This window comes from Eptatretus burgeri, chromosome 1, assembly GCF_056783735.1.
Source record: "Eptatretus burgeri isolate ZD-2024b chromosome 1, Ebu_testis_v1, whole genome shotgun sequence".
NCBI classification, from domain to species: domain Eukaryota; kingdom Metazoa; phylum Chordata; class Myxini; order Myxiniformes; family Myxinidae; genus Eptatretus; species Eptatretus burgeri.
Genome location: NC_140961.1, coordinates 32,484,901 through 32,499,639, shown reverse-complemented (window position 1 = coordinate 32,499,639; position 14,739 = coordinate 32,484,901). Strand labels below are relative to the sequence as shown.

Below are 14,739 nucleotides of genomic sequence, written 5' to 3'. Positions count from 1 at the left end.
TACAGTGGCCAAACTACTTTTACAGGAAGTAATTCCGCGATTTGGGATTCCAACACGACTATCCTCGGACCAAGGAGGGTCTTTTACGGCAAAAGTAATGGGAAAAGTAGCCGAAGGCTTGGGTATCAACCAGAAACTGCATTGTCCGTACCACCCCCAGTCAGCAGGGGCAGTAGAAAGAGAGAACCAAACCCTAAAGCAGACGCTTTCCAAACTCTGCGAGGGCCAGTCAATGCCCTGGCCAGACGTGCTGCCGATAGCGCTCATGAAAATGCGGGCAACAAATAATGCCACAAGGGGGCTCTCGCCCCACGAAATAATAACAGGACGTCCTATACAGTTACCGGTCTCGGCTCCGCCAGATATGGGAGATTGGGATTTGGCATGTATGACTGACGGAATGATGAACTATTGCAGAACACTCACTGCTACCATTAGGGCTTTTCACTCACAGGTACAGGAAGCATTGCCGATACCTGCTGGAGACCCGTTACATGATTTCCAACCAGCTGAACGAGTTTGGGTGAAAGAGTTCCTGCGGAAAGACGCCCTGCAACCCAAGTGGACCGGGCCCTACACTGTACTTTTGACCACGCTCTCGGCCGTCAAAGTGAGGGGTAAGAGTGCATGGATACACCACTCACACTGTAAACGAGCACCCAAGGAAGCCGCTGAAACTAGGGAACCGGAGGAGGTAACCTCAGCAGAGGTTCCGGCTGTGTCCGATTCAGTCTTTTACCGGGATAGTGAAGACGACGACGAGGGGGAAGACGTGATATCTCTACAGAGACCCCCTCCACCACCAAACCGAGACGGGGCTGGCCCAGCAGGACAGGGTGAGATAGTACAGGGAGACCCACTGCAGGCAGAGCCAGGCGCCCCGCCGGACCCGGGACCTGAAAACGTAGACAACAGGGATCCTGAAAGACCAGCGCTAGAACCAAACGCTCCGCCAGACGTGGAGCCGGAACCTGGGCCGGACACCCTGCCAAACGTGGAACAGGCAGGTTTAAGCGACAACAACATTGTAATACAGGAAACAGCGACAGGACCTTTGACGACACAACATGCAACTCCTGGTGCTAGCGCTGCTCCTGTGCGAGGGCGGCCTGTCACTAGGCAGCAAACCGACAGCCTTAGACCCCGAGAACCATACACGCCTCCTACACCTTGACCACGAAAGGGGAAACGGGAGTGAGTTAGCAACTTCTTTACAGTGAAGCAGGAGAGAAGTACCGAGAGAGGTGACAGCAAGCAAATATGCAAATTTTGGGACAACCCATAACAAGGAGTTAGACACAGTTAGAGTATTTTCGGTTAACAGCACCCAACCTTTCTCATCAATGGTTCCACGCACACGGCATAATGTAATACTGATACAACCTCAACAACTCATAGAGATACCCTGCATTCTGGCGGATGGATCTAGTGACTTGGTAGAACGACACAAGGGCCTTACAGCCATCCTATGGTACCATTTACTAGCAGGCCAGGATCTCACAGTGGCGAGACAAGTAAAGAAGGGGTCCTCCACCAGACAAGGATATGAATGGGGCCAGCACGCGAGTCTGATAACTAGAATTCCACAAGTACCAGATGACACCCAGATGGAATACTTTTGCCGCGTTCTATGGAGCAACCATACAGCACGGAGTAGTTGGATACACTTCACTGTACAAAGAAAGGGGCCACCAACAAGGCCCCCGAATACCTTTGTAGCCCTAACCACAGAGATAGCAAACATTGAGAACTGGAGTGAGTGCTGGGTGTGCCTTAAACCACCATCTGGCCTCGTGACCGGACTTCCTCTTTTCGTACTACCATTAACCATCTTCAATCATGTAACCGGACCAGTAGAAGGGCTCGAAGCTAAGACCTCAGCCCGTGGTTATACACAACGGGTCTATGCAGGGAAGAATGTAATGGTGGTACCATCTCCCCTATGGGTAGAAAACATCAGGGGAGCGGTCTGTTTTACAGGACAGGGAGCAAACAGAATGGGAAAGTCAGAATGTGAGATTCAACTTCCCCTCCCGAAATCAACTGACCAGGAAGTCATCGCTGTTAACCCGGACACCCAGGTAGAGGAGCAAGTAACATTCACAATAAAAGCAGCCTTACACCATGACAACGGGATGATCCCGCCAAAAGGCATTCACTTGGTCTGCGGGGACAAGGCTTACCCCTACCTACCGAAAGGGTGGGAAGGGAGTTGTTATTTAGCTTCAGTATTTCCGGACAGCAGGATTAAGACCACTTTTTACCCTACCCCTGCACCACCACGGCATAGACGCAGCGCATCAGAGACAGGGGATCCAGAGGGATGGGCCGGTGTATCAGAGCGCTTAGGGGTGATCAAAGGCACCTGGTGGGAGAAGGCTCTTGGCTTTTTCATGCCACATGCCGGTACTACTATTAATAGCATTAGGTTAGATGAGCTTTCACAAGTTTTGGAATATTTAGGTAATGTAACTATGGCTTACTATACAGAATTAACAGAGATGTTGGTATCAATGCGCGCTATGGTAATGCAGAACAGAGTAGCTTTCGACATGCTTCTAGCAGAGCAAGGAGGGGTATGCGGGATGATTGAAGGAGAATGTTGCGTCTGGATCCCGGACCCAAAGGACATAACTAATCGTGCGGTGGCCCAAATTAAAAAGGTGGTGGAAGTTCTCACAAGCAATCGAGTGGAACGTGAGGAAGGTTATGCATGGTGGAAGTCGATCTTCCAGGGCTGGGGAGGTTGGTTGTTGCGACTAATAGGGTCAGTACTTTTAATCATTGTGGTGGTAATTTTTGGGGTGTTTCTAATCAAACTTCTCATTACCATTTGTTTGAAGAAGTGCTGCGCAGCGTCACCCCTCACCCAGGCCATTATAATAATTAACAGCGAACTCTCTGTTGAGGACGACTTGGCCAGTGAGGGGGAGGGGGACGACCAGGGCCTTCAGGGGGACGTCATACACGTGAACCTAGGCCAAGGTTTACAACCATTCCTCTTTGTTGAAGCAGATAACTAACCCAGGAGAGAGTGCGTGTTGTTTTGCCTTCCAGTGCAAGATGTGACTCCTGCGCTGGACGAGCTTACACCCGTGCCTTGAGTACTACTTTTGCTACTTGCTTATGTATAATTGTTTAAACAATAGTATTACCACTGCTGCTAACATAGAACAGTATTACATGTTAATATGGTGTGGACTTAGCATTGAATTCATACACTGCAACTTAAACGGGAGGCATGTGGCAGTGGGTAGGACAAAAGGGGGAAGACAATGGTAACAGAAGCTAACCTGAACCACCGGCAGTGGGGGACTTCTCATTTGGAGAATGTTGATGGCTATCCACGGCATTCGTAAATCCCGTTTGGCAGGCGCGGGGGCCTAGGGGTAGCTGCTACAGGAACCAAATAGGGGTCCACTCGGTCGGTGAGTATCAGGTGTGGCTGGGAATGGTCAAAATATGACCAAGGAGGGAAACTGTTATGATGATATGTTAGGTGGTCATATTTTGGACCATTAGCTGTGTTAACCAGCTGTCAGGATTCTAACCTTGCTTGTAACTGTGCATTATTCAAACCTTGCTTTAAAATGTTGCTTTAAATGTTTCAGGCTACCAATGTTCCATGCACCCCACTGTTTTTGGACAGCGTCCAGCTGTTCCTGTTTCTTGGAAACTAAGCCCTTATCACCCTTCCTGTTGCTCTGTGGTGGTGTGCCCTTAGTGCGACCTTGGAGAGAACTGTGGAACTGTTCCTTCAGTGTATGCTGCCCACACATTCCTATTCTCAGTGATCACCAAAGCTTTGCCTTTGTTATCAGCAGGTGCTGGTGAAGGAGTGTAGGAAGCTTGGAAAGTTATTAGTTTGCAAGACTTGCATATCTGAGAGTTGTGTAGGTGGCTTGGAAACTGTGGTTGCATATCTGAGAATTGACCGATTCAACTTCCCCTCGGGCCCGAGGGAGGGGGGAAAGAAGCCCACTGCCACATTTATTTCTTTTATTTCTTTGTTTCCTTATCCCTTAGCATACACTTTTAGTCCACACCCAGTTTTTCCTTTACACTTTTAGTCCACACCCAGTTTTGCTTTGTGTGATTATATATGTGATGGTTTTGAAGCATATTCTTAATGTGATTCAGGGGAGCCTGACTGAAGGGTCACTGAGTCACATTCCGCATGCGTGTGGTCTTCGGAAATAAAACGTGTAATTCGAGGATCCTCATCTGACTCTGTCATCTTACTCGGCCGAGTGGAGAGTCATAACAGGTGGGTCCTCATTTTAATGTCCCACGTGAATGGGCGCGTGTGCTTCCTTTTTTTTTTTTTTTTGTATACCTTGGTCGAGGCTCGTATGAGAGCTAACACACAACTCACAGCAAGGAGGCATGAGACAAGAGAGGCGGGAGTGGAAGGGACAAAACAGTGGGGAACAGACACATTAGGTGAACTGTGGAAGGGAGAGGGATGGGGATGGGACGGGGAACATGGCGAAGAGAAGATGGACATTTCAGGGACTTTCAGGAAGGAAAGCAGGAGAAATGAAGGAAGTGGGCTTGGGTGGATTATCAGGGGTAGAAAAGATCGAGGATTTGGATGGGGGAAGATAAGAGGTGGTGGTGAACAGCTGTTTCGAAAGCCTGGAGGGAAGAATGGGAAAGAATAGAGTGAGGAAGTTTATTCCAAAGGCGGGAAAAAAGAGGAATGAAAGAGTGAAGATGAGCAGTGATTCGTGATTTTGGTAGTTTTACCAGAAGGGGGTTGTTGGCGGACCTTGAGCGCCCTGTGGAAAAGTGGTGGGGACAAATCGCAGAGAGAGCAGGGGGGCAAGGCTGGAGAGGAGTCGGTAGAAGACAGAAAGACCACCGACCAACCTGCGGTGATTGAGTGAGAGGCCCAAAGACTCAGCTTCATTGCGGGAGATGCCGATGATCTTAAATGCCCTGGTTTCGACAGCGTGAAGCCGAGAAAGGTGGGAGGCAGGAGCACCAGCCCAGAGGGGAGAGCAGTACTCCATCAGGCTACGGACAAAAGCTTTGTAAGTGGTCAGGAGCTCAAGAGGGCCGAGGAAGGACTTAGCACGACGGAGGATTCCCAGTCGGCGACTGGCTTTTGAGGCGAGTTTGGAAATGTGACTTTCCCAGGAAAGGTCATGGCAGATAGTGAGACCTAGAAGCTTGAAAGAAAAGACTTCTTCCAGAGGATTGTTGAGAAAGTGGATGGGGGGGTTTTGTAAACGGTCCTTTCGAAGAGACATAGTGAGAGTGTGAAATTTGTCTGGATTGAAAGACGTGTTCCACATGTTGGACCAGTTTGTGATTTTATCCAGATCTGCACTGAGCGAAGAAGCTGCTGCTTGCCGGTCTGAGGGATGACAGATGGTACGGCAGAGGGTGGAGTCGTCGGCAAAGAGAAATAGAGGATTTTCCAGAGAGTCCGAGAGATCATTGATGACACATGATGACACATGATGACATTGATGATCATTGATGACACTCCTTTCACACATCGGTGTTCTTGTACAGGGATCGTAAACATGACAACTAAGGAATCTGAAGTTTATTCTTAGTGGCCATCTAACTATTATTGACAAATAATTGTTGGAAAACAAGAGAAGGAATCGAAAGTACATTTAATACGAAAAACGCTTACGTCGACCCAGAACTGCTGCTGACTCGAACCTCCTATCGTCTCCAACGAGACCGTCTCCATCGAGCTACCCTCCTCCTGTGAGTACGTAATAATTATATGGCGATCAAATCCGACACGTTTTGTGGCCCTCACCTGTGAGGAAAATCATCGATTCGTTCCGACGCGATAGTTGAGTGGATGGGGGTCTAGGGGGTAGAGAGCTGTTATTGGGGAGATTGTGAGGTAAAAGTGATGTAAAGGGAGAGGGAGCACCACAATGGTTAAAGGGAATCCCCAACGGAGCACCGAGGCCAAACACCAGTCTTGGTGAGGTTGAAGTCAACTTTAATAACACACACGATACAACGTGCCCGACTAGGCCAAACCTTCCACGATACAGCACCCCTGCACGGTGACCCCGTGCAGCACGCTCGCACGACGGATTAAACCACCTACTCGATTGGCGTAACCACTTTTTTTCTTTTACGATGTCATTTATCTACTATCATGCTTGGTGTTATAAATGAAGAAAGTAGGTGACAGTACATGACTTCAAATACTGAGGCAGAGTACACAAAGTTAAGCAAGGATAATGGTCACTTAACCTGGAGGAGGTCACATAAATCATGTACCAGTCAGTCAGATATACTGAGACCATCACCGGGTAGACTGCCCTCCGGTCTCGGGGATTATTCTGCCCCATGACAGTTTCTGCAAGCATTGTGACCATAATATGACTCTAAGCATCCAAAATAAAATCCTTGAAGTGTTTGGGCTGTTATCGTACACGGTTGGAGCGTCTTGGTGTCCAGACGGTTGGGGACACCATTGGATGTTCCTCACAGGTGTCGCCGATGGCTTTGGAGTAACCAGGACTACAGGTGTCAAGCCTCGGGGATGCATCAGAACCTAGATCCGGTACCTGGCTACTAGGGATTGGGAAGGATTCAGCACTGTCGGCAGGTGAAGACAGCTCATAGAGGATGAATGGGGGTCTGGTGGTTTTGTTGCTGGTTGGAGGCATAGGTCCTCCGTTTGTTGTGCAACACCATATCCCCGATTGGGAGGGAGTGGGGGCATATCCTTCCAGTAGTCTGGGACTTTGTAGCATTCAGACTTTTTCACCCGATAAGCTGCACTCCTCAATTGGGACCCCACAAATTTACGTATGTTGCACCAGGGTCCATCGATGGCAGAGACGAGGTCACGGTTTCTTGCGCATGACTTGTTACGATCAGAGTACAAATAGATCAAATCACCGACTTCCACTGACACATTGGGCTTGACTGACCCCATGGGTGCCTTCGACTTCTCACTATGGGGGTGGTTAATGGAACGAAGATGGTGTTGGGCTTGTATCATTTGTAAGTCCGAGAAAGAGATTTGTTGATTGGTGAACTGATCCTGCTGGCACCACATCTCTCGAGCCGAGAGTCCCCGTGCACAAACTCATGAGTTCATACTGGCGGTGGCCAGTGTGAGGGTTAGTGGAGTTACTGGTCCTCCCATCGGCTCCTGTCGTAGAAGTTTGTCTTCACATTCACGAACTGCCTTCTCGGCGATGGGATTCTTGTTGGGATTTTTAATGCGACCAATCTCGATGCACATCCGGTGATGTTTAAGAAGCTCATCGTGGACCAGACGTGTGAAGCCAGGAGCTGGATCGGTGTGAATGACAGCAAGTGGTCCATCCAATGGCCGGAGCTCTATGCATAAGCAGATCAAGTCACGGAGAGTGATGTGTTGTTCATTCTCCACAATGCACGATGTAGTGTAGGAAGTGGAACATTCTCGCAATATACGAACTAGCTGGTGATTGCGTTTGAGGATATCTGCTGCGAAGGATACCCCAACAGCACCAGGGGGTTCTCCAGTGGACTGCTTGGTAATGGTATGAGGAATGTTGAGCAATGCAGCACACTGGTGACCTCGAGGTTACCTGATCGATTGCTCTGTCCAAGTCAAGAGCATAAAAATAGCGGTGAATCATAAAACTGAGTTGATGACGACTCGGGTGATCCAGTTGAATGTGTAAAGCTGTTTGTAAGCCATTGACTACCTGACGTGGGACAATAATGCACTCACATTCCGAGGACAAGGGCTTGTCCCGACGGACTACAACTAGGCCATCTTTGGAAAGTGATGCAACCTGGAGGTAACGTTTGACATCCTTGATGTTGGTTGTTTTCTTCGATGGGCGGGTGCCCTGAATCAGGTGGGCATGAGTCCGCCTTAAGTCTGCGCACTCTGCCTGAACTGCTATCCAGGCAGTTCTGTTGGTGAAGGGCAGATTGGTTCGGCCGGAAATAATGTCTTGGGCTGACACCTGCAGGACTACGGCCTCCTCCTCGCGTCTTATGAATGCACAAATTTGACAGGAGGTGCCGGTACAGTCTGGTACATTGCGGCTGGCAAAATCAGATGGGGCATTGGCGGATCCTGTGAGGTGCCGTATGGTCGCTTGATAACGGCTGACGGTGGACAGGAATGTGGATAGACGAGGGCTCGCTGAAAACTCGCCACGACAGAGCTTCTCATACGCTTGTACACATGGCTTGCTCTCAGTGAAGATGGATGCATGATGTTTAGATAGGATAATGAAGGGACTGAAGTGTTTTACTGATACAGCAATGGAAAGGGCCTCCACTTCACATGGCAACCAGGTAGGTTGGCGTCCACGTAACTTTGAGCGAAAAAACCCACAAGGTGAGGTCTTCCATTGCGCATGATGTACAGAGTTGATCCAATGCTGTGTTTTTTGACAGAACCATCTGTCACGATCCATAGCTGATCACTTGGACGAGGAAGAGTAATTGCACGAGCTGACGAAAGAGCAGCTTGGGCTCTGTGGAAGGCAGAATGTAACTCATCAGTCCACACAACTCTGTCCAGTGATTGGCATCCAGCCACAACATCATCCAAGGGGAATAAGAGAGCGGAGCAGTTGGGGATAACACGAGTAAGAACCTTATATGCCCCGATAAAGGATCTTATTCCCCTGACCTTCTCAGGAGCCGAACAAGTAGAGAGTGTAGCCACACGGTGTGGGCTGGCCTGGATAGTTCCGCTAGACCAGATCCATCCTAAGATGGTGGTGCTCTTTGGACATACAACTGTCTTCGTAGCAGAGAGGCGAAGTCGATATTTACGCAGAGCCTGCAACACCATTCTCCAGTTCTGGAGAAGTTCGTCCAATGTGTCACCACCGCAATAGAGGTCGTCAGCGAGTTTGGCGACGGTCCCCTTCTCTAAGAGATCACCAAGGACGTGACACATGAGTTCTTCGAGTGCCGTCTCTGATCCAGGCATACCCATAGTGGATCTGGTATACACACGTATTCCCCGGAAGGGTGTGGCTACACCACAGTACTTCATGGACTGGCGAGATAAAGGGATTTGGTAGAAGGCACTCGTAAAGTCGGTAGTAATTAGATACTTCCACTGAGCAATTTTGCGGAGGATGGAATCTACGTTTGGCATAAGAGAGGGTTGGGGCTTGCTGTATCGGCCCACATCAGCAAAGGCTGTGACGAAGCGGAACCCGCCACTGGGCATCTTGATCAAGAATGAAGGATTAAGGTATTCCACAGTAATCCCCATGTCCTCAGGGCGAGCAAAGACTCCAAGCTTTTCTAGTTCATCAAATTTGTGTTGTAGTTCACACAGTTTATCTTGCGCATACTGTGGTAGACGGCCTTTGCGTTGTGGAGGCTGAACGGGGCCCATGTTAACAACAGCCTCAAAGGGGCCTGCAGCACCATTGTAGCCTTGGAACACTGAGTCAAACACTTCATCATACTCTTCAAGAAGGGCACAAAACTTTGATTGTGTGTCAGAAGTGAACATCTTGTCAGGGTCGAGGGTGACAGTCGAAGAGTGTCCTGAGAGTGAAGTGAGTGTGCGTTTTAATCTGGGGGGGGGGGGCTGGTCTCGGTATAGTCATCTGGGTGTTCTTCAGGTATGTACACAGGACGGATTTGGCAAAATTGCTCATGTTGTTTGAGAACTCATGGTTCGTTAGTTAAATTGGGGATCCGAACCTTCCCGCTGATGCTACGGATGACATTCGGTGGGGGCCAGTACTCAATGGGTCGCAGAGACCTCGTACTGGGGGCATCCGTGTGAGGTTCGAGTGCGAACGCTGAGTCAATACTCGACATGTCACATGGAAGGATCATTTCGATGAACTCACCGGGCCACAGAGTAGTTGTGTGGGGTGGGGCACGTACGACATGTGCTCGGCGTACTGCATGGCGATTAAGGCTCCCTTCCTGAGAACCATAAACGTATGTGGTGCCGTCAACCAGGATAACTTGATGCTTCGCAGGGCGGATTGAGATGTCATTAGAATCCATGAAAGGTGTTCCTGCTAGTACTTCTACGTCAAGGTTTTTGACAACCAGGTCCTCAAACTGAAATTCCCTTCCGTCGCGAGTCAGTGTCAGTCTGGTCTCACCAACCACTTGAAGAGGGGAAGACCCATCAGCCTGACGAGCAGACTGTGTACTCTTCTGAATCTTGGCTCCAAACCTCCTTACAGTTGTCTCACGAATCAGGTTACCCGTGGCCCCACTGTCGATGGTAACTCGGGTTGTGTGGTGGCCGTGGAAGGTGTCTAGATATGGAGACTGGCGAGTCTGGATATGCGAGATAGTGGACGGTTCTGTATAGTCATATGTTATTAACTCCCTTGTCCATATGGGCATATGTTATGTCACTAGACTCGTCATCTGCTCTTCAGTTATGTCAGCCACATGGCGTGCTCTGGCGATGTACCGATGATCTCGTTCGGGGAGGAAAGGACACTCACTGAGGAAATGACCGTAATCAGTGCGGCGTACTTGTTTGCAGAGGGGACAGGACTTCGTAAGGTTGTTGAAACGAGTCCCCAAAAAGACTTGACGAGGTTTTGACGATGATGGGAACGATGCCGGGCGGGGGACCTGTAGTCGAGACGTTGAAGTGCGCAAGGACGTTGTATCTTCAGCAGCATGGAGCTCATCTAATAGTGAGTCAAGCGCCTGGGATATCTTTGGTTTGATGGAGGCTAAAGTGCGGGACCTGAGTTCAGTTCCATAGTGTTGTTTGACGAGTCCAGGGAGTCCACTATGGACAAGGCGAAGCCATGTGAGCACAATAAAGTTCTCCAACGAGGGAGATAATTCCTCATCTTCCATGATCGCCTGGTTATGGTGGAAGATGCTGCCATCTTGCCGAAGCAAGTTATCCTCCACAAACGCCATCAGGTGTTGGTATAAAGTCTTCATGGCGCTTTTCGGGGTTATGGCGTATCGCTGCAAAGTCAATGAGGTGTGCGCCTGTCGACTGGAATCCAAAATGTTGGCGAATGGATTGCCATATGTTGACTACAGAGGTGGAGTTTCGGACTATGGTGTTGCGGCATATCACAGGGCAGTAGTTTGCAATCTGACCCAGCATAAGTTCCAGTATGGTGACCTTCTGTTGGGCAGTGTGACGCTGCACAACGGGGACATCCTCACCATCATCCACAAGTCCACGAAGAGGGAACGCTCTGCTCTTCTTCTCCCAGGTGACGCCTTCAGTGAGGAAGGGCACAAAGTTGAGATCGAGTGATAAAATACAAGTGAAATCCTTCAATACAGCACGTGTGGTGAAGCAAATGAGTACACTAATGTTAAAATATGCAATTTATGCTTTTTCAGTTGAAAAACAATTAAAAAGCGTACTTAATATTTGAAATGTAAAAATCTTGTTATTATTGTGATAAGCACCTTTAGATATAAAACAGAAGGAATGAAATCGTTTGATACAGCGTGGCAGGGGGCCGCAAAAGAATGATTGTAAGTAAATTTCAACTACTAATGCATGATGAAACACTTGTTTATGGCTAATATTAAAGATAATGATGGCATAAGAAGAACTTAGCCTGGAATCCTCGTGCATAACACCGCCCACACAACACACGTGGTGACTTTGACCAATCAGGAGCAGTGCAGTTACAGTATCGTTTCCTTCAGATCGATTGGTCTTGTCCTGCACGTGATGTTTTCGGTTATATTTTTCGTTCTTGTAGAATCTGAGGAGATTATTTTTTCGTTCTTGTTGTAAGTAAATTTCAACTACTAACGCATGACGAAACACTTGTTTATGGCTAATATTAAAGAGAATAATGGCAGAAGAAGAACTTAGCTTTTTGCGTTCGGCGCGAAATGCCATGGTGGATGGAAATGACGTCTTTCGTTCATTCGTTCGTACATGAGGGGAGCGTTTCTTCGTTTTTTTTTCCATCAAGCAATAAATTAAATGGTTTTCACATATATAACACATTAGTTTCACAAATTTCCATTGAAATACTCGGGTATTTCCATCAATTGACGCCATTTCCGTTGAGGTTACTCACTGCATCTACTGGACGGCCGTCATTGGCTGTCTTGAGGCACGTGGGGGGAGGGGGGGACGAGGGGACACCGGACCCACCAGGGACGTGGTAGACGACGCCGGGGACATTTCAAACTCGGTGCAATTGTATACAGCGCACGCGCTGTAATAAAGAAAATTGTGTCTCCAATTTTCAAACGAGTTCACCGTTTCACTCTTGCAAAGTGACCACTGCTTTGGTGCAAGGTGTGTGGTGGCCATTTTGATGACGGGCACGTTGTACAGACGATGTTTATGACACAGCTTCAGAGTGAGCTGGTTGGCCGCTCACCTTCTTGTCAGGTGCGATTGGGGTTCGAAGATGGCTCTCGTAACAGTGACGCTCTTCCGATCGCTGTCTCCGGGGTGAAGAGTGCGTGGAATCGTATCCCGACGCTGCCACCACGCCACAAAGGTTAAAGGGAATCCCCAACAGAGCACCGAGGCCAAACACCAGTCTTGGTGAGGTTGAAATTAACTTTAATAACACACATGATACAACGTGCCCGACGAGGCCAAACCTTCCACGATACAGCACCCCTGCACGGTGACCCCGTGCAGCACGCTCGCGCGACGGATTAAACCACGTACTCAATGAGCGGAGCTATTATTGGGGAGATTGTGAGGTAAAAGTGATTTTAAAGGAGGATGGAGCTGTTATTGGGGTAATTGTGAGGTAAAAGTGATTTTAAAGGAGGATGGAGCTATTATTGAGGAGATTGTGAGGTAAAAGTGATTTTAAAGGAGGACGGAGCTATTATTGAGGAGATTGTGAGGTAAAAGTGATTTTAAAGGAGGATGGAGTTGTTATTGGGGAGATTGTGAGGTAAAAGTGATTTTAAAGGAGGATGGAGCTATTATTGGGGAGATTGTGAGGTAAAAGTGATTTTAAAGGAGGATGGAGCTATTATTGGGGAGATTGTGAGGTAAAAGTGATTTTAAAGGAGGATGGAGTTGTTATTGGGGAGATTGTGAGGTAAAAGTGATTTTAAAGGAGGATGGAGCTATTATTGGGGAGATTGTGAGGTAAAAGTGATTTTAAAGGAGGACGGAGCTGTTATTGGGGAGATTGTGAGGTAAAAGTGATTTTAAAGGAGGATGGAGTTGTTATTGGGGAGATTGTGAGGTAAAAGTGATTTTAAAGGAGGATGGAGCTATTATTGAGGAGATTGTGAGGTAAAAGTGATTTTAAAGGAGGACGGAGCTGTTATTGGGGAGATTGTGAGGTAAAAGTGATTTTAAAGGAGGATGGAGATGTTATTGGGGAGATTGTGAGGTAAAAGTGATTTTAAAGGAGGATGGAGCTGTTATTGGGGAGATTGTGAGGTAAAAGTGATTTCAAAGGAGGATGGAGCTATTATTGGGGAGATTGTGAGGTAAAAGTGATTTTAAAGGAGGATGGAGCTGTTATTGGGGAGATTGTGAGGTAAAAGTGATTTTAAAGGAGGATGGAGCTGTTATTGGGGAGATTGTGAGGTAAAAGTGATTTTAAAGGAGGATGGAGCTGTTATTGGGGAGATTGTGAGGTAAAAGTGATTTTAAAGGAGGACGGAGCTATTATTGGGGAGATTGTGAGGTAAAAGTGATTTTAAAGGAAGATGGAGCTGTTATTGAGGAGATTGTGAGGTAAAAGTGATTTTAAAGGAGGATGGAGCTATTATTGGGGAGATTGTGAGGTAAAAGTGATTTTAAAGGAGGATGGAGCTGTTATTGGGGAGATTGTGAGGTAAAAGTGATTTTAAAGGAGGATGGAGCTGTTATTGGGGAGATTGTGAGGTAAAAGTGATTTTAAAGGGGGAGGGAGCTATTATTGGGGAGATTGTGAGGTAAAGGTGATTTTAAAGGAGGATGGAGCTGTTATTGGGGAGATTGTGAGGTAAAAGTGATTTTAAAGGAGGATTGAGCTGTTATTGGCAAGATTGTGAGGTAAAAGTGATGTAAAAGGAGGATGGAGTTGTTATTGGGGAGATTGTGAGGTAAAAGTGATTTTAAAGGAGGATGGAGCTATTATTGGGGAGATTGTGAGGTAAAAGTGATTTTAAAGGAGGATGGAGTTGTTTTTGGGGAGATTGTGAGGTAAAAGTGATTTTAAAGGAGGATGGAGCTATTATTGAGGAGATTGTGAGGTAAAAGTGATTTTAAAGGAGGATGGAGTTGTTATTGGGGAGATTGTGAGGTAAAAGTGATTTTAAAGGAGGATGGAGCTATTATTGGGGAGATTGTGAGGTAAAAGTGATTTTAAAGGAGGATGGAGCTATTATTGGGGAGATTGTGAGGTAAAAGTGATTTTAAAGGAGGATGGAGCTATTATTGGGGAGATTGTGAGGTAAAAGTGATTTTAAAGGAGGACGGAGCTGTTATTGGGGAGATTGTGAGGTAAAAGTGATTTTAAAGGAGGATGGAGCTATTATTGAGGAGATTGTGAGGTAAAAGTGATTTTAAAGGAGGACGGAGCTGTTATTGGGGAGATTGTGAGGTAAAAGTGATTTTAAAGGAGGATGGAGATGTTATTGGGGAGATTGTGAGGTAAAAGTGATTTTAAAGGAGGATGGAGCTGTTATTGGGGAGATTGTGAGGTAAAAGTGATTTCAAAGGAGGATGGAGCTATTATTGGGGAGATTGTGAGGTAAAAGTGATTTTAAAGGAGGATGGAGCTGTTATTGGGGAGATTGTGAGGTAAAAGTGATTTTAAAGGAGGATGGAGCTGTTAT

The 14,739-nt window shown here is 47.4% G+C and overlaps 1 protein-coding gene across 4 annotated transcripts in view; it reads right to left on the bottom strand.

The window, feature by feature from the left end:
* Positions 1–14,739, bottom strand: part of LOC147034176 (uncharacterized) — a 173,792-nt gene that overhangs the window by 145,362 nt on the left and 13,691 nt on the right. For all 4 annotated transcript variants that reach the window (XR_015057431.1, XM_085878189.1, XM_085878179.1 and 1 more), the window contains exon 2: positions 12,321–12,424. Coding sequence is in view for 3 of the 4 variants with exons in the window: in XM_085878189.1 (XP_085734315.1) it covers positions 12,321–12,424 (104 nt within the window). In the remaining variant the exon portion in view is untranslated. The remainder of the gene's footprint in view (positions 1–12,320; positions 12,425–14,739) is intronic.